This window comes from Mustela erminea, chromosome 1, assembly GCF_009829155.1.
Source record: "Mustela erminea isolate mMusErm1 chromosome 1, mMusErm1.Pri, whole genome shotgun sequence".
NCBI classification, from domain to species: Eukaryota; Metazoa; Chordata; class Mammalia; order Carnivora; family Mustelidae; genus Mustela; species Mustela erminea.
The window spans coordinates 51,581,264-51,605,264 of NC_045614.1; the positions used below are offsets into that span (position 1 = coordinate 51,581,264).

Here is a 24,001-nt window from a genome sequence, read left to right on the forward strand (position 1 = left end):
AAGAAAAGGAATCAAGAAGAGTACGGAATCAGTAGTTCAAAAGTGAGGAGAAGGTGGAGGTAGATGCAGGGGAAGTATAACCTTTTCAGCCCCTGTTACTGATTCACTGCCCACTAAGTATCATAAAGGTATTAGGGAGAACTGAACTTTGTGAGGGTTTCTTTCTTTTCCACTGACCATATGTAGGGTAAGAGTTAGGGTTATATAGGAAAACACTGAATATTGAAAAATATTCACAGGACTCTAATGTGTCTGTTTACAAACTTATTCAAAGATAATACTAGAGGAAATTACTATACTGTTACTCCAAGAGAATGAATGGACAGTATGACTGATTTTGCAAGGCTGCTGACACAGGCACTTTCGGTTGTTTCTTTGGAGCAGTAATTATAAAGTGGACTGTGCGTGTCACAAGGGGAACCGGAATTGCCCTATACAGAAGAGGAATCCCAATGCTGCAGAACCACCACTCCCACCTCCTCCAAGCTTACCCACCATCGGAGCAGAAACAAGACGTAGGAAAGCACGACGGAAAGAGCTAGAGATGGAGCAGCAGAATGAGGCTCCAGAAGAGGATAACAGTCAGCAACCAGAACAAGTTCCTGAAAAAGCAGTTGTGTCCAGTGACCATGAGGTAATCTTTCCCTCATCAGAGAATATTGCTGTGGTTCTGATTCTCTGCAAATAAAGAGGATCCTGGTTGCCACATGTTGTTATATGTAGGAAGTCTCTGATAACATTTAATGCCCTTCATTCATATCAAGGTGGGGGTGACATTATTCATGGTCTTTCTCTTTTTTTTTTTTTTTTTTTTAAATAATGTCAAGAACATTCTCTCAACTGCTTTCCACGCTTCAGTTCAGAGAATAGTGCTTATCATCTGCGTTTACTCACATGAATAACACTATAAAGCATTAGAGGTTGTTTTTAGAGAGTTTTAGCTACCAAGAAAAAGCTGACTACTTTTTCTTAGAGCCTGAGTACAGCTGAATATCACCTCTGTTTTAAAGGAAATAGACAATCCAGAAGAAAAAGCAGAAGAGGAGAAAGAAGAGGTTACAGATGACCAGGAGAACCCAGCTCATAGCAGAAGGGTGGGTACCTTCTAACATCCTTTGGTTTCTGCTACTGATGGCTTATGAACCCCTTCTCTTCTGAGTTTGTATCTGCTCATTCTTTAACAAAATACTATACCTTCACCTGCACAAGACAATTGGGGCTTTTTTTTTTTAAATAAAGGAGATTTCATTATTATTTATGTATTTAGTTTTATCACACACACACACACACACACACACACACTAGTTATCTAGTGACTTACCTAATGATGATCTTTTTTTCCCCAAGATTTTATTTATTTATTTGACCGATCACAAGTACGTCGAGAGGGGGTGGGGAAGCAGGCTCCCCACTGAGCAGAGAGCCTGATGTGGGGCTCAATCCCAGGACCCTGAAACCATGACCTTAGCCAAAGGCAGAGGCTTAACCTACTGAGCCACCCAGGCACCCTAATGATGGTCTTAAGAGGTTTCATGTTTTGTTTTGTTTTTAAACGATTTTATTTATTTATTTGACAGATCACAAGTAGGCAGAGAGGCAGGCAGGGGTGGGGGAACAGGAAGCAGCTCCCCATGGAGCAGAGAACCCAATGCAGGCCTTGATCCCAGGACCCTGGGATCATGACCTGAGCCTAAGGCAGAGGCTTTAACCCACTGAGCCACCCAGGTGCCCCGGTCTTAAGAGGTTTCTTACTGACAATCTAGTTTCCAAAGAACTGCCCAGTTGGAACAAAATACATGTGTTTGAGCTCCTTGTTCTGGACTTATGTGAGTTTTGACATAAAAATAAAACTTTTGGTCACATGGATTCAGAATTTCTACTCTTTTGCTGAAGTCAGCCATGTTTAGTTGTGGTCCTGAGAAGTGAAAGATCTACCTTGTTACTTCTGAATTCTGAAAATGAAGAGAAAAAAAATATTTTTTTTGAAAAATTGGTTTTGATGGTTTTTTCTTTTACATTAAAAAGTTTCAAATTAATTGACCATTTTGAAAAGTTTAGATTTGACCTTGCCTTTTTCTGCAGCTCTTTCCAGTATTTAAAAAATGTTTGGGGGGAGCCTGGGTGGCTCGGTCAGTTAAGCTTCTGACTCTTGGCTTCATCTTAGGTCATGGCCTTAGGGTCAAGAGATTGAGCCCCTCATTGGGCTCTGTGCTCACTGTAGAATCTGCTTAGGATTTTCTCTCTCTCCTTCTGGCCCTCCCCCACTTGAGCATGCTATCTCTCTCTCCCTCTCTCTCTCACTCACTCTCTAAAAAAAATCTTTTTTAAAAAAACAAATGTTTTACTTTTAGTTTTTAACTTCTGTTCTCTAAAATATATGTGTCATTTTACTGGCAAATGTCTTTAAATGTGTATGAATTTCCGTTAATAACATTTCTGAAGAAATACTCCATATCCTATTAAAGCTTCCTTCTATGCTAATGGCATTTCTTTCTAGACTCGGGAAGATAGGAAGGTCGAAGCCATCATGCATGCTTTTGAAAACTTAGAGAAAAGAAAGAAGCGGCGGGATCAGCCCTTGGAACAAAGCAGCTCTGATGTAGAGATTACTACCACCACTTCAGAGGCCCTTGCTGGAGAAGAGGCAAAAACAGAAGCCCCTGAACCCGAAGTTAGCAACCCTGCTTCAAACATGGCTATCCCAAGCACCCCACAGAGTGTTGGAGTGAACACCCGGAGGTCTTCCCAAGCAGGGGTAAGAGATGAAAAGACTCCAGGCCTTAGACATCCTTGCTTTTGCAAATGTCAGTTATCTATCTTGTGGAATAGTCAACAACAGCATTTTCAGCTTCACCTCATAATGCAGTAAATAAAGCCATTTTCATCAGCCAATTTGTGGAATTCAGGGAGACAGAATTTGACAAGACACTTTTAGACTAGAATATAACTTCATACTATTTCTGCCAGATAAAACTGTGGTGAATTCATAAAAATCATTCCATATCTCTTTTGGCTCTTCTGTATAGCACAATTAGGCACCTGACCTTTCGTAGGATTCTCAGGATAAACTCTTCTTTTCTTTCCTTACCCTGGCCATGAATTCACAGCCTAAGCAAAACCTCAGTACCTAGGAAAGAAATAAAGGAAAGAATTACCTTCCCTTCTAAGAACCCTAAAATAGGTAGCTACTTTCAGCTGACTTTTGACCTATTTTATAAATACTTACTAGTAAAGAAATAGATAATCTGCCTATAAGCTCTTTGGCTGATGGTATAAGTTTTTAAGGATTACATTTGAGATTAGTGTTTCTAAATACTAAATATTCAGAATGCTTAAAATGAATAGAAGACTGGATAGAATGTTTGCTGATAAATTTCTGGTAAGCATTTCACTTTGCTCTTACAGGATGTTGCTGCAGAAAAACCAGTCCCCAAGCCACCTCCAGCAAAGCCTTCTAGGCCCCGACCGAAGAGTCGAATTTCTCGGTACCGGACCAGTTCAGCCCAAAGACTAAAGCGTCAGAAGCAGGCCATTGCACAACAGGCAGAGTTGGCACAAGCTGCCTTGGAAGAAGGAGGAAATAATAGCTCTGTAACTCCTACTGAAGCTGGAAATATAGACAGTTCAGGAGAAAACAGGCAATTAATGGGGTCTGACCCAACTGTGGTATCAGTTACTGGATCCCATGTCAACCGTGCTGCACCTAAATACCCCAAAACCAAAAAGGTAAGTCACAAATACATCTTCATAAGTCTGGTCTGGCAAGGGCTGTCTTAGTATGGTGAGAGAACCTATAATCTCCAGAAAAAGGCAAATCACCTAAGTATTATTAGATTGAAAAGTTGTAGATAAAAAGCTTTGAGGCAGCAAGCTGAAACCATCCTACTACCTTTTCTTTTGTTCCCTTAACTTAGGCAGAGCTTAAATTGCTGATAACTAGAATTATTGCTCCCTAATGATCATGGAGAGGGTAAAGGAAGATATTTTTGCATTCTGAATGCCTAGTTCATACTCTTTGCAGCTGCTATATCTACCTCTGTCCTAGTTTCTAGCTGAGGTTTGTCTTTGTGAGCTACGCTGCTGCTTCTGGCTTTTACATCTACAGCACCAACTAATGATCTCTTTTCTACCTTAGTATCTAGTTACAGAATGGTTGAATGACAAAGCAGAGAAGCAAGAATGCCCTGTTGAGTGCCCTTTACGTATCACCACGGACCCAACTGTACTGGCAACAACCCTGAACATGTTACCCGGTCTTATCCATTCCCCATTAATTTGCACCACCCCCAAACACTACATTCGCTTTGGCTCACCCTTTATCCCTGAGAGACGTCGAAGGCCCCTTCTGCCTGACGGCACCTTCAGCTCCTGTAAAAAGGTATGTCTGTGTTTATGTGGGTTTTTGTGGTTTTTTTGTTTTTGTTTTTTTTAACCTAGGATGCCTCTAATTGTTGCATACCTAACATGTTTTCTAGATAGCCACTCTCTGCCCATGTGAGTTTATAATCAGTTAGTTTCAGCCATGAATAGTGATGCACCAAGAGTCAGTGGGGTGAAAGTGGGATGTATACTACATTTTTGGTGCTCAGTTTGTGAGGATTCACTGTTGTCTTTTCCAAGAGCCCTTGAAGTACTGAGTTGAGAGCACACAGCAGTTGATGACTGGGTAGGGAGGGATGTTCTGTGTGTGCTCTTGTGGTATTGGTTAATATGTCCATTTGTGATTACCTTGTGAGATTGGGCCCCAGGTACTCTAGAGCACTATTGCGTAAGTAAAAAATGATTGAATTGTGATCTGAATTAATTTAATTACGTTATCATTTGAGTGAGAGTAGAGGAAAGGTCCTGTTACAATTGGCATATTTTCTGATACTTGGTCAAATAACAAGTTGGACTGTTTATTCTCTAGTAAATACGGAACCTGCTCTAAAATTTTCTCTTTCTCTCTCTCTCTCTTCTCTCTCTATCCCCCTCTCCCCACTGTCTCTCTAGTTACATATTGTTTTTGGATCTAGTGGCAGTAGTGTTTGATGGTTGTTTTGGAATGCTCTTTCGGAATTCCCAGAAGCCCTGCATATTTTCCAAAGATGTCTCTTGGGAATAGATCACTTCCCTCAGACCTATAATGTCATTTTTATGTTTCTAGAAGTTTAGGACACCCTTTCATTTGGTCTTCCTTTGAGGTAGAGTCTGTTCCCTGGAACACCCTTTTCTCTTATCCTCAGATCTGGATTCAGGCTGCCTTCCTCAGTGTCTGCCATTGCCCTCCTCCACTGGCATCACGTACATGAGGATGCTGCATGTAGATTATTTGATGTGATGAAGTCTCCAACTCCAGGCAGGTCTTCCCTGACTCCTCCAAACTTAAAGCTTTTCTCTTTTCCCAAAGAGCAGAAATTATTTCTTGGGGGTGGGGGGTATGAAAGATGAGATAAAGTGGTGTGGGATATGGAGGGGAGGAGGGCAACAGGGTTCTGTGCACAAGGAAGGGCACTACCACTGAATGGGTAGCATACACTGAAGAAAGTCTTCAAACTGCACATCTTATCTAAGTATTTGAGTCACTTAATGGTTTATTTGGGGGAATTCCCAAGTAGAATAACCCCCAAGGAGATATTTGACCATGAGATCTTTGCCAAAAGAGAAGCTTTGTAGATAACACAATCACATGAATAACTTGCAGGTGTCAAGAATAAAAACAGTGACATCTTTCTTAAGAAAAAAATACGACTAGAAATTTACCTAAGTGATGTAGGAGGGTTGGGTCTCTGGGGATAAATTTTTACACCAAGTCACTTACCTTGGATCTCAGAGATCATTTGAGAAGGAAAAATATTGATTTGCATTTGATGAGCATTATGATTAACCTTATTCTGTAATAATTAGAGAGTTAATTCTGGTATGGCATGTAAAACTAATCTTCCTATTACATTGAGTTCAGTCCCTCATAAAGAGTTAACAGCTCAAAATCTTAACTACATTTTTAGAGTGCTGTTGAACAATTAGAGAAGGTGCATATAATGGTCTTTAGTTTGGAGGAGCAAGTCAGGTGATGACTACATATATATATATATACACACACACACACATACAAACACATGCACATACATATATATATGTACATATATATATACATATATATATATAGAAGTTCTTCCTTTTTGTTTTGTATATGGGGACATAATACTAGACTTCTAAGGATGTTAACTATTGAAGCATCTTATCAAGCCAGACAATAGGATCTCCTGTTTTGCCCCTTTGAGAAGGGTAGACAGTTATTTAGTACAGATTAAGAATGAGGTCTGAATTGTAAGCAGTATGGACTAGCCTCTTGAAATTCCACCTTAATCATTCTGAAGCCAGGTTCTAATCTATCTATTCCTGTCTTGATTTTCTAGCTAGCAGAGTCCTGTAAAAACCAAAAACATGTATGAATTTGATTTCAAATCTGATAGAAAATCCATTGCTTAGAACTCTTTTACCTCATACAATTTAGGACTTGTATCTATAGCTCATCTTTGTTATCTCCACTGGCAACAGATAAAAGTCCCATTTAACTCATGTCCATGTTTTATTCTCCAGATGTGTCTGACCGTCCTTAGTCTTGTTTTCTGCAGGCTCTGCTCAGGCACTTTTATCTCTGTATGTCATATTAGTCTTTAGGAAAAGTTCAGGATATGTACGCTAAGTTATCTAGCAAGATTATCTCACTTAAATTTGGTCTTTAAATTTTTTTTAAGTTTAGATCTGAATTAGGTTAAGTCACAGGTTTAATATCTGCTGTTAACATACAGATGATATTACAGAATAAAAATTTCACTCTTTATAGCACAAAATTAATGAAATTGGGTCTTTTTACCTAGAAATTGAACTCTGCTTTATTCTAGGTAGGGATGGAAAAGAGTTATTTTTTAGATCGGTTAGAAAGGACGCTTCGGTCCTAGTATAGGACCTAAGAAGATCTGCCTTATTCAACAAAATTGTTACAATTTTCTGAAAATTTTTCAGAGGAGAATATGTTAGATGAGAAAAACCACCCTTGGGATTAGTTAGAGCAGTGTGTATTGCTGATAGGCATACTGTTTCTTATCTGATTAAAGGATGTAAAAGCCTCATAAATAAAAACTATGTAAAGTTGCATGTTGTATACTTGCATCCAGATTCTTAGGGTGTTTGACAGAACTTTTTTGAAGTCCCTGGAGTCTCTAAATTATAATGAATCATAGTTCTTAAAAAGCACATTATGGCTTATCTTGTATTGGGTCTTCACTTACTTTAGAATGGAAACATTGATTTTATGAGTGGCCAGTAAGCCTTTCAGTAGTGTCCTTCCTTCTTTGTTGTCTCTAAATCTTCTCTAAGCTTCAACTTTGTAGGTATAATACATGTGGGTTAGAGGGGGATTGGTCTTCCAGATTTCTTAGAAAACCATCCTGACTGAACTGAAATACTTAGCTTTGCATTGGTATTTTATTGTGTATACAGGAGGGGGTTATATAATCTGTGTATCTCTATACTCAGTTGAACAGGTCCTCACTGAATATGTGCACCTAGTGATAAACTGTGAGCTTTCTTCATATGCATTCTCACTTAGCCTTCGTGACAACCCTGTGAAGTTGGGTTATTGGCCTTGATTTATAGGTCCAGAAACTTTAGCTGAGACGGATTGCCTGGAGTTAGGCAGCTAGTGAGAGGCACAGCCATATTTCAGTCCAGATCTTTGGACCCCAAAACCCAAATTACTTCTTTGCTCCTTCCCCTTGGTAATGAGACTTGTCAAAACATTTCTCTTACCTATCTCTGAGCTTCCAAAAGACTCTTACACAGAGTTTTGGAGGAGGAGGAAGTATCCTTTTGACCTAATAACTGTAGCTAGAACTGAGGTGCTAAGGGCATCTAAAATTAATTTGTTTTTATGGAACTTGTTAGTTACAAGCAAATGTTCGAGTTTTTTTTGTTTTGTTTTGTTTTTTGTTTTTTGTCGACTCTAAAATATTACATAGACATACAGAAGGGCCAGGAGGAATGGGTTTGCTTGTATTTGCTATGTTTGACCTTATAGCTAACCATAGCAGCATCTTACTTCTTAGAATGGCCCTGTCCTGGTTTTATTTTCCCTTTGTGTAGTCATCAGATCCAGAGTTTAAATTCTTTTATGGGTGCATCTACTTGACACTGGAAATTTAAGAAATTATGTTCTCTTGGAGAAAAGCACAGTGACCCCAAGTGAGTCCTGTCATCTGCTTTGAAAAGAAAAACTTGTATTTGAGGTATCTGTAACAAAGGATTTTTTACTCATTTTGTCCTCCTGGGCTGTTTTCCCCGTCTATACAATGAGTGCTTTGGACACGGTGACTTCCAAGGTCTCTTCTAAGTTGTAAGGTACTGTGGTTCTGACAGTTCATCTTGATGTCAGTATTCTGTGTAAGCGAGTTCATTCATGGTCTTGTTATGGCTTTTCCAAGATCTGGTCATGTCATAAAATGTTGATAACGATTCAACTGACTGTTGAGATCTCTTTTATATGCTTATTCACTCTTATTGCCTCGTGTTTACAGTTTTATTTTTGCTTTCATTTGGTAGACCACAAAGCCATTTGTTTACATGATCTAAAATTTTTCATGGTGAAATTCTCCTCACATTATTTCCTAAGTTTCTAAGAGGGTAAATCTATTTGCTCTCTTCAGTGAAGAGAATATTTACTTACCTGTAATACTTGTTCTCTAAAGGTGTGAAATTATAATCACCATTGCTCTTCCTATTTGGGGGAGGGTCTGATTCAGAAATTGATGTTTATCAAAATTCGATCTGTCTTATGTCAGGGCAGGAGAGCCACAGAGTGGTCAGCAACCTACAACTGTGTATCTTAAGAGAACACAATTACAGGTAAGAAATTTTCTCTCTTCCCCAGGATGAATAATCTTGTTATCCTAATCTTTGCAGGCTCACTTTTCTGACCTAAATTTGTATCTCATCATTTTAGATTCTAGTATTCATTACAAAAAAAGTGACTGATTAGAGAGCTCTTTTTGACTTTTTCCCCTTTTTGATTTCTGCAAAACTTCATTTATTCTGGTGATTTGCATTATTCTTGGCCTAATTTAACCAAAGTACTTAGTAGGGAGAAAAAACTCACAGGCTATTCCATCTGAGAGTAGACCTTTTGGAAGTATTTTGTACCTGTATTGAAGAGCTGTTTATTCTCATCCAGAGTCTTCCTGTGAATCTTTTCTATTATCTCTTCAGATGTCCCCAGCACAGGGTAGAAAACTCTTAAGAGATCTTATATCTTCCTTTTTAGGCACTTATTTATGTACTAGTTTTATCCTATATGATCAAGTCTCTCTCTCAAATGAAAGCTAAGATTTCTTAGTCTCTTTCAGTTTACCCCGTTCTAAACAATATGAAAAGTTGAATAGTAATCATTTTTTACTGGTTTTGGTTTTTTGATGGGATCTCATTATGTATAGTCCAGATTTTCTCAATTTTGCCCCATAGAAGGAATTGATGGGGCAATATTCTAATATGCTGAAATGCAAGACAAAGAGTACTTGACTGTGGAACTCAGTGAGTGTGTTGGAGTGCATCTCTCCAGTTGATATGTAATGATCCGGTTAATGTATTTGAAATAGCTTTACTAAGTAGTTTTAAATGATTGTTGATAATTCCCTGGTTCTTTTCCCATTGTAGCGCTGGATAAAGCAAGCCTTGGAAGAAGGGATGACTCAAACATCATCTGTACCCCAAGAGACTAGAACTCAGCATCTATACCAAAGTAATGAGAATAGTAACTCTTCTAGTATCTGCAAAGACAATGCAGGTACGTATCTCAAAACTTCCTGAATACATGAGCAATGATTATTTCAAGCCGACATAAAAAAATTCAGTTTGAGTATTTGAACAGTTTGATTAAAAAAAAAAATTGTTATCTAAATAGTTACTTTACATCTGTCTTTACAGAGGAAGAGAGAGATCTCAAGTCAGGGAACAGTTTCCCCACGCCGACAAAGAAGGAACTAGACAGTGTACAGATAACAGCAGAAATGGTTAAAAAAAGGTTAGATACGTTTAAAGTAGTAAGTTTAGGAAATCTATATCCATGTTTATAAGAGGAGAAATAAGCAAGAAAAATGTGGGGTGCTGTTGAGGAAACAATAAAGATTACACATGATTGAGCTGGGTGGGGTTGGGTGAATGAAATAAATGAGAAATCCTTAAAATGGTATTGTTTTCAAAAGGGCTTACACAATTAGTGCAAAATTTTTTAGGAAACATGGCTTTGAATCCAATATAAAGTCCTTGTGAGTTTTTAAATTAGAAGGTCCTTAAAAATTGTAAGAATTTGTAAAAGAATTGTAAAATTTGTAATTTTAATTGAATTGCAATTGAGAGCACTGGTACATGAATTTGTGAGGCTACCTTATTTTGGCTTTTTACCAAAAGTTTTTTTACCAAAGTCTTTTTACCAGTCTTTTTACCAAAGTTTCTCCTGCCAATTTCAGCTTAATTGAAAAGTTCTCTGTGACTTCCATAAGTTTATCTCTAAATAAATTTTGTGAATACTACGTAATCAAAAAACTAAAATAGATGCTAAAGGTCATGTAAGATTACAGCTAACATGATGTAATATTTCAGATTTTCATTAAAAACTACTTCACTGTTTCTGTTCATTGCCTGTGACTAAATATGAACTTAAATAGATTTGTACTAATAATATCTGCTTTATATTAAAATTCTGTGTAATATTATATGTGGAAAAAAGTAAGCTGCTAAAAAATTTTTTTTTAATTATTAGTTAATTCCTCTATCTCTAATTTGGATTATACCTTATAAATTTTCACATGTATAACCCCAGGATAATAAAACCCCAGTGTGAACATCTGGAAGATAAAGGATACTATTTATCTTTATCTTTATTCTTAAAGTATTTTACCCTTCTTCTACATCAAAAATTAGAGAGATTTACTCAAACTAGACAAATACAAAGAAATGCTGATACCAGATTTTCATCAATATTAGCAATTCATTGTAAGCTTTTACAGTACAGTGAGAGTATAACTTAAATCTTCCATCTAGTATACGTAATTAGGCACACTTGCATTTGTGTTTTGCATTTGAGTTTGGGAAAGGAAGGTTGTATAACAGTTCATGTCCTGACTAGCAAAGACTCATAGGCAAAATGCCTTGTTACTACATGCCTTGGTTGGAATGGAATTAGGACTATTAGTCACCAACCTTTATTGAACTTTTGCTCTGGTCTCTAGCAGTGAGAAACATTTGAAGAACACACCTTGCCCTTAAGGAGCAACATAACCAAAAGGAAAATATTTAATTAAACCAAGCAATAGTTTGATGGTATGGTATGTAGAATCAGTAGAATGATGATGATCAGTAGAATGATAGTATATTGCTGCAAGTTAGTATAAATCCTGAGGGATTATTTTTATTTGCTAGTTATGTTTTTTCAAAAAGACCAAGGAGATGTTAATCAAGAAAGGGAAGTGGGGGTGCCTGGGTGGCTCAGTTGGTTAAGCACCCGACTCTTGATTTCACCTCAGGTCATGATTTCAGGGTTGTGGGACCAAGCCCTACATCAGGCTCTGTGCTGAATGTAGAGCCTGCTTAAGATCCTCCCTTCTCTCCACCCCACACCCTGTTCCTCTCCCCACCCCACCCCTTCCTCCTTCTGGTGGAGGGGGAGGGTCAGAGAGAAAGAGAAGTGTTTTGTAGAGTAGAAAGAATCCAGTGGACCTGAATTTGAAAACCAGCTCTATCCTTTACTAAGTACATGATGTTAGGCAAGTTACTAAGCATCTCTGAGCCTCCTCTCTAAAATGGGAATGGTAATACCTGTTTTGTAGAGCTTATATGAGATTAGTGAGTTAAATAATGTATGTAAAGTGGTTAGAGTAATATCAAACCCATAATAGGAATTATTACTAACATTATTCTACGTAAAATACTCTTTCTTGTTGAGCATTTATGAAAAGTTTACAGAAATTAGTCAGATACTAGGGTACATTAAAGATGCTAAGTTCCTAAAATCTAAACTTGATTAGGAATAAAAAATAAAATTAATCTTCAGGAAGGAGAGAGCTTAATGTTCATTGTTTGTAAATGGTGTGGATATGTACCTAGGAAAGTCTAATCATCTGAAAAACTTAGATTTAGTAAGAGTTTAGTAAAACCGGGGCTTCTGAGTGGCTCAGTGGATTAAAGCCTCTGTCTTCAGCTCAGGTCATGATCCTGGGGTTGGGATCAAGCCCCAAATCGGGCTTTCTGCTCAGCCGGAAGCCTGCTTCCTCCTCTCTTTCTGCCTGCCTCTCTGCCTGCTTGTGATCTCTCTCTGTCAAATAAATAAATAAAATCTTAAAAAAAAAAAAAAGTTTAGTAAAACCACTGGATAGAAGGTACATATGCAAAAATTAATAACATTTGTATACTACAAAAATGAATGAAAATTTTTTTATTCCCAAACTTAACAAAACTAAGAAACTGCCTGGGAATAACCATAGTGGTTATGGTCTCACAGTGGAATGTGTGGAGTAAACCATTGCGGAGAAATATGTTTATAAAGTCTTGAAGATAAAGTCTATATTTCTTTTTTTTTTTTTTTTTTTTAAGATTTTATTTATTTATTTGACAGAGAGAGATCACAAGTAGGCAGAGAGGCAGGCAGAGAGAGAAAGAGGAGGAAGCAGACTCCCTGTTGAGCAGAGAGCCCGATGCGGGACTCGATCCCAGGACCCTGAGATCATGACCCGAGCCGAAGGCAGCGGCTTAACCCACTGAGCCACCCAGGCACCCCAAAGTCTATATTTCTTAATGAAAATTATAACTGTAGTATCTCCCCCACCTTCCCCACTTCCCACCCCCAGTTTAATATAGTTCCCATCGAAGTAGCTCATTATGGAAGTTGATTAAATGAAGTTTATCTAAATTAACATGAAAATAAGAAAAAAGAAGAAAATAAAAAGGCAAAGAAGTGCCTTCCCTAGCAGTACAGAACTAGTTTCTAAGGGGCACCTGGTTAAGTACATCTGGTTAAGTACATGTCTCGATTTCAGCTTAGGTTATGGTCTCAGGATAGTGAGATCAAGCCCTACCTCGGGCTCTGCGCTGAGCTTGGAGCCTGCTTAAGATTCCCGCTCGCTTGACTTCTCTCTCAAAAAAAAACCAAAACTAGTTTCTAATATGAAGCCGGAAGCTAATACTTAAATTAAAATAGTTCTGGTGCCTGAGTGTATGTGTGTGTATGGGATAGAATAGCCAGAAACAGGTCTTAGGTAAATGAAATATTTGCTAAAGTGTTCTGGAATTTTTACTTTACTTGAGAGATTAAAAAGAATTAGATCTTGCCAAAACAAGTTCTAGACACATTGAAATTTTTTTTTAAGTCAAACTTGAATAAAGTATGTCTATATTGTCTAAATATTATATAGAGCTTAATAGAGGAGAAGTCTATTAAGAGAAAGGATTTGAGAAAAAAAAAGAGAAAGGATTTGCAATAAAAATGGCAGGAGAATAATATTCCTACTACTAGCAATTTGCTAAGGTTTAATATAATGTATTAAAAAGACTAATACTCTGGGTTGCTTGGCTGGCTCAGTCAGTAGAGCATGTGACTCTTGATCTCGGAGTCATGAGTTCCAGCCTCGACACTGGAGTTAGAGATGACATAAAGAAATAAACTTAAAAAAAAGAATACTACCTAACATAGTTGTTCTACAGAAATAAATATGGACTAAAAAGTTTTCTACAAAGTACTAGTTATCGAATTATTAATAACTGCAAAAATGTAGAGAATAAAAAGTAGGGTTTCAAGCACTGAAGGAGTGGTAAAATTTATTTGCTATGTGCACATACTTTTGGGTGCACATAGCATACCATATACATGTATATACTATATACTCTACAGTTTTATTAAATTTTTCACCCTTTATTTTGTCAAACTAACCCCCCAAAACAGCATCTAACTACTTTTTTTTTTTTTTTTTTAAGATTTTATTTATTTGACAGACAGAGATCACAAGGCAGAGAGGCAGGCAGAGAGAGAGGGGGAAGCAGGCTCCCTGCTGAGCAGAGAGCCTGATGCGGGGCTCCATCCCAGGACCCTGGGATCATGACCTGAGCCAAAGGCAGAGGCTTTAACCCACTGAGCCACCCAGGGGCCCTAACATCTTACTACTTTTAAGTTAGATTTCAGTGATCTGAATCTTGACTCTGTAAGAATATCAAAATAAAAGTATATTATGACAAAATGAAATTTCTCCTACAAATATAAGGATGTTTTAGTATTTGAAAAATTATTCATATAATTAATTTACTAGCAGGCCAAGTGGAGGAGGGGGAGTAATAGTACAGTAAAAATTAATTTAAGGATAAATCTAGTAAAATAAGATGCTAATAATAACCTTTTTTTAAAAAAAGATTAGAAGGAAGAGGAGCAGAGGGAGAGGGAGAGAGAGCCTCAAGTAGACTCTGTGCTGAGTGTGGAGCCCTGTACAGGGCTTGAGCTCATGATCTGAATGGAAACCAAAAGGACACTTAGCCAACTGAGCCACCCAGGCCCCCCATCTACCCCCCATCTTAGATTTTTTTTTTTTTTTACATCTGTCTGAAAAATAGTTGCCAGTTATGCTTAATGGTGAAAACTATTTGTATTAAACCTTAAAATGCATTATCAAGAACACCAAAACTAAATTAATACTGTGTACTAAATTGTACTTCAATTAAAATTATAATAAATTTTAAAAATGGGTTATCAGATTATCCCCCTTTTATATTAATTAACAGTGTCTAGAATTATTAGACAATGTGAGTACCAAAAAAAAAAAACTCTGTGAGATAAAAGTACAGGTAAAGAGGATGTGTGTGTTATCATTGTGTACAAGTAATATGCTTTATCTACCTAGAAAAGCCAAATGAGTTTATTAAAAGACTGGTAGCTAGATACAAAGATAAACATTTTCTTACATGGTAAAAACAACATGTAGAGGGGTGCCTGGGTGCCTCAGTGGGTTGAAGCCTCTGCCTTCGACTCAGGTCATGATTCCAGGGTCCTGGGATTGAGCCCCACATCGGGCTCTCTGCTCGGCAGGGAGCCTGTTTCCTCCTCTCTCTCTGCCTGCCTCTCTGCCTACTTGTGAACTCTCTCTGTCCAATGAATAAATAAAATCTTTAAAAATAATAATAATAATGTTATTTAAAAATAATAATAATAAGATAACACGTAGAGGGGCACCTGTGTGGCTTAGTCAGTTAAGCACCCAGCTCTTGATTTCAGCTCAGATCATCATCTCAGAGTCCTAGAGTCAAGCTCAGATGGAATCAAGCCCTCATTCAGGCTCTGCACTCAGCAGGGAGTCTGCTTGAGGATTCTCTCTCCCTCTTCCTCTACCATTCCTTCAACTCACACTCAATCATGTGTGCTCTCTCTCAAGTAACTATTTAAAAAAAAAAAAAAAGTGCAGATAATAACACAGAAATATGCGTAATAATACACAGAGATAACAAAAACTGGAGAACATGGGCAAGTAACCCTAATTAGAAATGTGACAAATCAAGGTGCCTGAGTTGCTCAGTTGGTTAATCATCTGACTTCGGCTCAGGACACAGATCTCAGGGTCTTGGGATGGAGCCCCAAGTCTGGCTCCCTCCTCGTCAGGGAGTCTGCTTGTCCCTCTGCCCCTCCCCTGCTCTCGCTTGCTTGCTCTCTCTCATAAATGAACGAACGAAAGAAAGAAATATGACATAGCTATTGAAGAGGTATAAATGAAGGCATGAGTAGCTGTAAGATTGTTACCAAGGTATGCTGAGTGAGAATTCTTCAGTTACCCTGAGTTTAATGTAATACCAATCAAAATGACTTTGGTCGGGGAAGTACTGTCTGCATGGTGAATGATTTCAACAGTTCACTGACGGGAGTAAGTATACTAGAAGAGCCAAAATATTTTGGACAGCTACAGTTGAATAAATGAAATCACCCAAGTTTTACTAAAATGAATGTCAGTATTGATGCCATTTAGACAGCAGTAAAACTGTACAAAACTAAACCCAGTTTGTGCAAGAATCTAATAGGATAAATGTCATATTTCAAATCAGTGGAGAAGTTATAATTCTAAAATTACAAAAGATTTTTGAAGAATTACTACCTTCTACTGAAGTATGTTTTGAGTTAAAGTGTATTTGGAGATAAAGGGAAAATAGGCCAGCTTTTTTGGGTTTTTTGTTTCGTTTTGTTTTGTTTGTTTTTGTTTTAAGATTTTATTTATTTATTTGACAGAGATCACAAATAGGCAGAGAGGCAGGCAGAGAGAGAGAAGAGGAAGCAGGCTCCCTGCCGAGCAGAGAGCCAGATGTGGGGCTTGATCCCAGGACCCTGGAATCATGACCTGAGCCAAAGGCAGAGGCTTTAACCCACTGAACCACCCAGGCGCCCCTTGTTTTGTTTGTTTTTAAGATTTTACTTGTCAGAGAACACAAGCAGAGGGTGCTACAGGCAGAGGAAGAAGCAGGCTCTCTCCTGAGCAAGGAGCTCGATGCAGGACTTGATTCCCGGACCCCGGGATCTTGACCTGAGCCCAAGGCAAATGCTTAACCATGTGGATGTTGCTAGATGCTTTTTACCATGTGTTCCTGAATGAAAATTGTAGGTTACTAAGCTGTGTTAAGCAAGGGTCAGTAAGGCCATGTCAAGAAAAAGGTCTAGGTGAAAATGCACCGGGATATTAGGAGTACATTAATCTGTAGGTATGGTTTCAAGTTTTGTGTTTGTTTAAATATGTGGGTGTTTGTTTATACAGTTTTGCAGATTATTTGAGTATAAAGAAAAATGACATAAGACTTGAAAAAAATTTGAACGTATAGTGTTATAGGTAGAAAAAAGGCAAATGACCACTGGCCCATAAGCTTCCATCATGGCAGATATCAGATTTATTTTGTTGAATATGATACCATAATAAGAACTCAATAAATATGTTTTATGTGAATGACCTATAAGTTGATTTGGAAGTGGTAGGGTTCATCTGTACATTCTAACTTTCCTAGAGTGAGCTTTATTACTTATCTAATTCCCTTTAGTATTTAGTGTTGGACCTGTCAGTATAGCAGTGGGTTTTGTTATGTTTTGTTTTTTGTTTTTTTAAGATTTACTCTCAAGTGTACATTAAAAAGTCTTCTAAAGGCACCTGGGTGGCTCAGTGGGTTAAGCCTCTGCCTTCGGCTCAGGTCATGATCTCAGGGTCCTGGGATCAAGGCCCGCATCGGGCTCTCTGCTCAGCTGGGAGCCTGCTTCCCCCTCTCTCTCTGTGATCTCTCTCTCTGTCAAATAAATAAATAAAATCTTAAAAAAAAAAAAAAAGTATTCTAAACATGTCATGAATCACATCTTTGTTTTTTTATGCCTAAGCATCTTTCAAAGGAGGAAAGTCAGAAAGAAAGCTCTGTTTCTGGAAAACAAAAATACGAATATAATTCAATCTAGGAAAATAAGAAATTCTCACATATCAAAAGGAAAAAGCATGTTCTGTATTTTTGGCATTTATTCTTCTCTCCATTTCCACATCTGCTAGCCTAGTTCAGTGCCTCATAACTGTTACTGCCAGAGTAAATCGTCCTGAAGCATAACTCTGATCATGCCTTCTGTCCCAGCACTTGTCCTTGAAGGCATGGGATAAATGCCACTCCTTCCACTTAGCTTTGGGGATATATTTTGACATTATGATTAGGAATGTAAATGAGGGGCGCCTGGGTGGCTCAGCCCTTAAGTCTGCCTTTCATCCAGGTCATGATTCTGGGGTCCTGGGATCAAGCCCCACGTTGGGCTCCTTGCTCAGTAGGGAGCCTGCTTCCTCTTCTCCCTTCTTGTGCTCTCTCACTATCTTTGTGTCTCTCTCTCTCAAATAAATAAGTAAAATCTTTAAAAAAAAAAAAAAAAGAATGTAAATGAAACTAAATTATCTAGTCTTTATCTCTGCACATCAAATTACTCATCTTTAAAATGGATTTATAGAGTTCATATTAAATCTGATAATTCACATAAAGCACATAGAGTAGTGCCTGGCATATCATAAGCACTTAAAAGTATAATTTTTTTTTTTAAGAATTTCTTTTTAAGTAATCTCTACAATCAGTATGGGGCTTGATCTCAGGACCCTGTGATCAAAAGTTGCAAAGTAGGGGCGCCTGAGTGGCTCAGTGGGTTGGGCCTCTGGCTTCGGGCTCAGGTCGTGGTTTCAGGGTCCTGGGATCGAGCCCGGCATCGGGCTCTCTGCTCAGTGGAGAGCCTGCTTCCCCCTCCCCCCTGCCTGCCTCTCTGCCTCCTTCTGATCTCTCTCTCTCTGTCAAATAAATGAAAAATAAAATCTTTTTTAAAAAATTAAATTAAAAAAAAGAGTTGCAAAGCATAATTATTTTTTACAAATGCACAGCAGTATGATCCTCTATAGAGATTCTTAAACTTACATTATGCATGTTTTATATTATTTATATTTAATGATTTAAATATTCTATTAAATAATATATATTAAACATACTTTTTCTCTTCCTCACAAATTTGTAAATCCCCTTAAATAGACTATAGGGTGACCTTCCCTTACATACCTAATTCAGTGGTTTCCATATAGTAGGTATTAATTAAATAAATATTTTTAGCTGTAAATGAATAAAGGATTTTTTTTCCTCTGAGAAAGTGAGATAGGTGCTTTGATCCGAGTGGTCATTAAAATATATAGGGTAATAGTTTCCTTTATAAGTGGATCCAAGAAATAAAAGAAGTGTAGGATATTCCAATTAGAAAAAGAGTACCAGCCTCATTTTTTAAAATGGTTGGGAGAAATTTTTGTAAAAATCGTTTCCTACTTTGAAGCACTCTAAAACTAGGGGCCAGATATATAGGTCAGGTAATCTTTTGTAACTCTTTCCCGCTAAAGCAGAAAATTTTCTACCAAAAAATGGTAGAAATATATAAAAGAAGATAAAAGGAGTATGGAGTTAACATTCTAGAAACTTGAGCTGGTCACTTGGCAATTAAGTAGACAGTGATTTTAACTAAGTGACAGTGAGATTTTTAGAAATTCCATGTAAAAAATAAGAGGTTTATATTTTCCACTGCAAGAGATTAAATTTGTTCCAGAGATCAGTCAAGAGAAGTGTCAGATTCATCTGGTGATTCTCTGGGCAGTAGAGAATTTTGAGAATTACTTACATTTGGCAATTAGAGAGCTCTTTGGCTTTTGGTTTGATAGCAGGGAGATAACATCGGGATGAGGCAGAAAAGGAATTAAGAGCCATTGTGGGCTAGAGATTAATGGCTTTACTACAGAGCCTCCCTTTAAGCTGTGGTTTCAGTCTCTCATCCAAGTTTTGTATTTCACAGACTTGTTGAGCCCATTAAAGAAATGGAAGTCTCGCTATCTGATGGAGCAGAATGTCACCAAGTTACTGCGGCCTCTTTCTCCAGTCACACCGCCCCCTCCCAATCCAGGCTCAAAGAGCCCCCCGCTGACCACACCTGGCCCATCTCACCCAGAAGAGGAGTGTCGAAATGGATACAGCCTCATGTTCTCACCAATCACGTCTCTTACTACTGCTAGTCGCTGCAATACTCCTCTGCAGTTTGAGGTGATTTGGGTTTGCTTTTTGGGAGTGCTGAATATGAAAATTATCATTTGCCCTCCTCATTTCAAGTATAATATCATTCCCAATACTTCTTGACCATGTTCCTGCCAGTCTCAGCAAGAGAATGAGAAACCTCAGCTTCGGTGTGACCTGTTACCTCTCATCTTCCCCAAAAGTCCCCATACTTTCCCAAAAAGGAATAGTTCTACCATCGATGACATTCATCCGTTTTTGCATGCAGTCTGTCAGTCTCCATAACCGTAGTAAGCATGTCACATCTCCATCTTTGTCTTTACTGCATACCTTGATTAAAATAGGTCTCTAGCTGCCTAGTAACCACTAATGAAACCAGCTTCACAGCTCAGATTATACTGATTGACTCTCTTTCTTTCTAGGCCTTTAAATGAGTGAGCTATATTTCCCTGTTGTTTTATCTTCTTACTGTGGCCTCAGTGAATGGGGATTTAGAAAGTTTGGGGTATGGTTTGTGGCAAATGAGGGGTTTTTTCCTACTCCAGGTTGCTTTCCCTTGTTACAATGTGTTAGGAATGAAAAGTTAGAAAGAGCCTAACAACATGTATTTGTAAGAGACATATTTATTACATTCACTGGATTAAGTTAGAAATGTGTATTTTAGCTGTTGGAACAGTTAATTCTGATTCACATTCTCATGTTCATGGATGACAGTAGGTTTACTGAATAGAATCCTTGTGTATAAAAAAAAAATCAATCTATTGCATGCTGCTTTGATTTGAAATTCATTAAACAGTCTCTGCCTTCTTCTTAAAATTGTTCTGATCACCGAACAACTTAGCTCTGCCCCTAGCTTGTAATTTCTCTAGATGTCTTCTTTGATAAAGGTGAATGCTTTAACCAATGCCTTCCTACCTGTTCACCCCTTATGAAAGCATAGGGATTAAAAGTACCCGTCCTTTTGAATGGCCAACTCAGAAGGAGGTAGCTAGCAACCTTGAAAGCAGGAAACAGCTATGTTCTGTACGTGAAGAGACTGTATTAATTTCTTTGGCAAGGGGATGGTGGGGAAGCAGAGGGAACCTTCCTGGTTACATTTGATTTATAGAGAAGTTACTCTTTATCAGATTCGCTGTGACATTCTTATTAGCCATACAGTAAAGCACCTGATTCAGGCCTTACTAACTTTACTTTGTCTAATTGCCTTAATTTTTCAGTTAGCAAGTAGAATTTAATAGTAAAATTTCGTAAGAGAATGTTCACCCTGGAGGGCAGCAAATTGTAAGCATAGGATTTCATACTTTATCATTTCAGGTTTTATTATAATTAAAAAGGTGAAATTATAGAAATCAGAAGGTACATCACCTTCCAAGACAGTTAAATTGAGCATTCAGTGCATTTCCTAATCCCGTGTAGTATTTTAGATAACTGAAACACTGTGCAAGGGTAAGGCATTCTATTTATTTATTTATTTATTTATTTATTTATTTATTTATTTATTTTTTGAATCAAAGATCAGTTTAGTGATGCATAAAGTTAGAATACTGGGAATAAAAGTATTATATTAAATAATTCATCCCTTCAAAAAGTCTAATGCCTGTTTTCACTATTTCAGTCTCACGATTTAACTAAGGAAATTTAATCTTTCTTGTCAATAAAACAGACTTCACCATCCTGACCATCTTTATCACCATTTTAACTGCCATGCTGTTTCCTGTATTCTAGTATAGGAAGCCTTATTTCCATCCAAGACTATGACACAGAGAAATACCAAAAAGGTGTAACAGGTAAAGCTCAGTTTGGTTGGGGAAGAATCTTTTTTAAAGGAAAAAAAAAAATCATCCCAGTGAAAAATGTCCCCACTGCTAAGAGAAAGAGCGGAGAAGACATGTAGTAGAAGAGAACAAGATCATGAGGGAGGGGGAAGCATCAAAGAAAAAGAGTAAAAAGCAACTTTGAGAGGGCTAGCTTAATCAACCTCTCCTTTCCACCAGAATAACCTTTCCCTTCTCTTCCTCGCCCAGTATCTACACACTACCCAGCCCACCAAATAAAATTAACAGCCTCATTTCACCTCCCATGGAATGGATCTGCCACCTGGGTCTCCAACATTAGGAACCCTCCCCTTCCTTTACCCCTAGTACTCTGAATCCTTGTCACAACCACCACCATCTTTCTGTCCACTTTTTACCATTCAGATCTCCCATCAGAGTTCACTGGCCAGTTCCTGTTTGAGTGCTCTGGCAGTGCTGCGTCAGGTGAAAGCTTTAAGGGGAAGCCTGTTTAAAATGCAGGGACTTGAAATGTTCCCATCTGCTTTCCCCCACTCTCTGTTCCCAAAAGTATAGGGATTTTCATATCAGAGAACATTGGTAGTCAGGGGTGTTCAGATCCAGTTAGATTATGCTGTGAACCGTCTAGCCTATGAGCTGGATTGCATTCTGTGTCCTATAACTGTTATGCAGGAGAGCTGGCCATCTCCCTAGCCTTGTCAGCCCCAGCATGCCCAGCACTTTCCCTCAACACTGATGGCAGGCCTGAGCCACACAGGAGAATGAAGAAATACGTTTCAGAAGGAGGTGTGGGATAAAAAGATTTGCTTATGGAGGAATAAGTGGTAGGGTGCCCATCAGTAATAAGTACTATAGGCTAATCACCTGTCATCAGATGTAGAACAGAATTTCAAATGAAATTACAGTGTACAATTTCACCAATCTAAATTTTTTTCTGTTATCTGCTGAGGATGTTTACTTATAGCATGAAACATTATAAACAGTTTATCCCTAAATGTTTTCAAGGACACCAAGGAAGCATTTTTAACCAGTTGTTCTGTCCATTGAGATGAATTCTGCAGTTAAACATTTCCCCTGTGCATTTTTTCCCTCCCCTTGCCCCCACCACAAAAACTTGTGGCTAACCATCTATGCTTGCTTTGATTTTTTTGTTTGTTTTGTTCTGCTTCTTGACTTCGGATAGATGAATAACAAGATGCTTTTCCCTCCTCTAGAACATATCCTCCCCTGAGAGTTCCCCTGCGAATAGGCCTGAGTCCCTGTCACCCGAGGTAGTTATCACACCATCTCAATCACACTTGGAGGCTGAGAGTGAGTGTGCATGAGTGTGTGGGAGGGCCGGGGGGATTGAGTGAATGGGGTGCAGTAGGCTGAAGAGCAACCAGTCAGTCGCTGTAAGTTGAGTAAATCTTCCAATGTATGACTGGATCACTTAGAACTTTCAATGTAGATGGAGGAAAATAAAGTGTGTGTGTGTGTGTGTGTGTGTGTGTGTGTGTGTGTGTGTGTGTGTTGGGGTTGTTTGGGGGAGGGGGCGGCTGAAGAGTTTAAAGAATAGAATCTGGAAGTCAAGTTTAAAGCAAGCTGAAGATGTGGGAGCCTTGGCAAAGAAAGTAACAAATAAGGTGTGTTTGTTAAATAAAGTTGAAATCAAAAGTTGGTAGAGTTATCTTTTGATATTTATTATCTTGGGCTGATAAAGGAGCATTTTATTCTAGAAAAGTTAGGCAGTGAGTTATGTCTTGTTTCAGGATTTAATCTGACAGCTCTGTTTAACGGGATGGTTGATAGATTTGGTTGATAGATTGAACAGTTTCTTTAGGAAGAGAGTCCTGCCTCTCTGCTCTCTCCATTTTCTTTATATCTCTTTACTGGGTATGCAAGGAAACTAAGTCAGCACATGGCTTCTGTCACACAGGCCTTTCTTCTATAGTAGTGGAGATGTGGTGGCATACAAGTAGTATCTCTTAGGATATCCAGTTGAGTGTTTTTCTTAGGCACCCTACTGCTGTGGAGTTGTTAAATTCAGATTTTAGTGCTAGGGTTTTTTTAACTGTTCAAATATTTGGACAAATCTAGTAATGATTAACTCTGTGAATCCACACGGAGCCTTTTTCCTCTTGAAGTGAAAGCTATAGTCTTTCATAACCTTTCAGAAATTAAATGAACTGTTAACTCTACCCCTTTCCAGTTAAAAATGTAGTACTAATCGTGGTGATAGTTGATAACAATTCTGAGTCAGAATTTTATAAATCAATGTGAATCTGATAAAGGTTGTCTTCTAGTGTACTAAAGGTTTTCTGGGTGTTTTCTACTCTTGTAAGGAAATCATGGTGTGACATCTGGATTTTTGGTACCATTCTCTCTTAAGAGTAATAGTTGACCTAGTGATGGAAAATCTTGGTGTTGGGAGGTAATGATACCAAAGAGTAGATACGGTTTATTTTTGATACAATTCAGCATTTTGGGTGCTCTGCAGTGGTGGGCATTAGTGGTCTTAAAGTATGTGGACATACATCAGAGGGTAAAGAATTGAGTGGCCAGAAAATTTTATGAGAAGCACACATACTTAATAGTGAAAGTGAGTGAAGAACTGGTTGGTTGATGTCTTTAAC

At 38.1% G+C, this 24,001-nt stretch overlaps 1 protein-coding gene across 17 annotated transcripts in view; it reads left to right on the forward strand.

Moving 5' to 3' along the window:
- The window catches only part of SETD5 (SET domain containing 5), an 84,952-nt gene that overhangs the window by 52,133 nt on the left and 8,818 nt on the right, over positions 1–24,001 (forward strand). For 10 of the 17 annotated variants that reach the window (XM_032326128.1, XM_032326110.1, XM_032326170.1 and 7 more), the window contains 8 exons: positions 382–634; positions 1,011–1,094; positions 2,498–2,755; positions 3,406–3,726; positions 4,136–4,378; positions 9,691–9,820; positions 19,379–19,623; positions 22,601–22,657. In XM_032326128.1, the coding sequence (XP_032182019.1) occupies positions 382–634; positions 1,011–1,094; positions 2,498–2,755; positions 3,406–3,726; positions 4,136–4,378; positions 9,691–9,820; positions 19,379–19,623; positions 22,601–22,657 (1,591 nt within the window). The remainder of the gene's footprint in view (positions 1–381; positions 635–1,010; positions 1,095–2,497; positions 2,756–3,405; positions 3,727–4,135; positions 4,379–9,690; positions 9,821–19,378; positions 19,624–22,600; positions 22,658–24,001) is intronic. The other 7 variants (XM_032326178.1, XM_032326187.1, XM_032326215.1 and 4 more) reach the window with 3 other exon arrangements.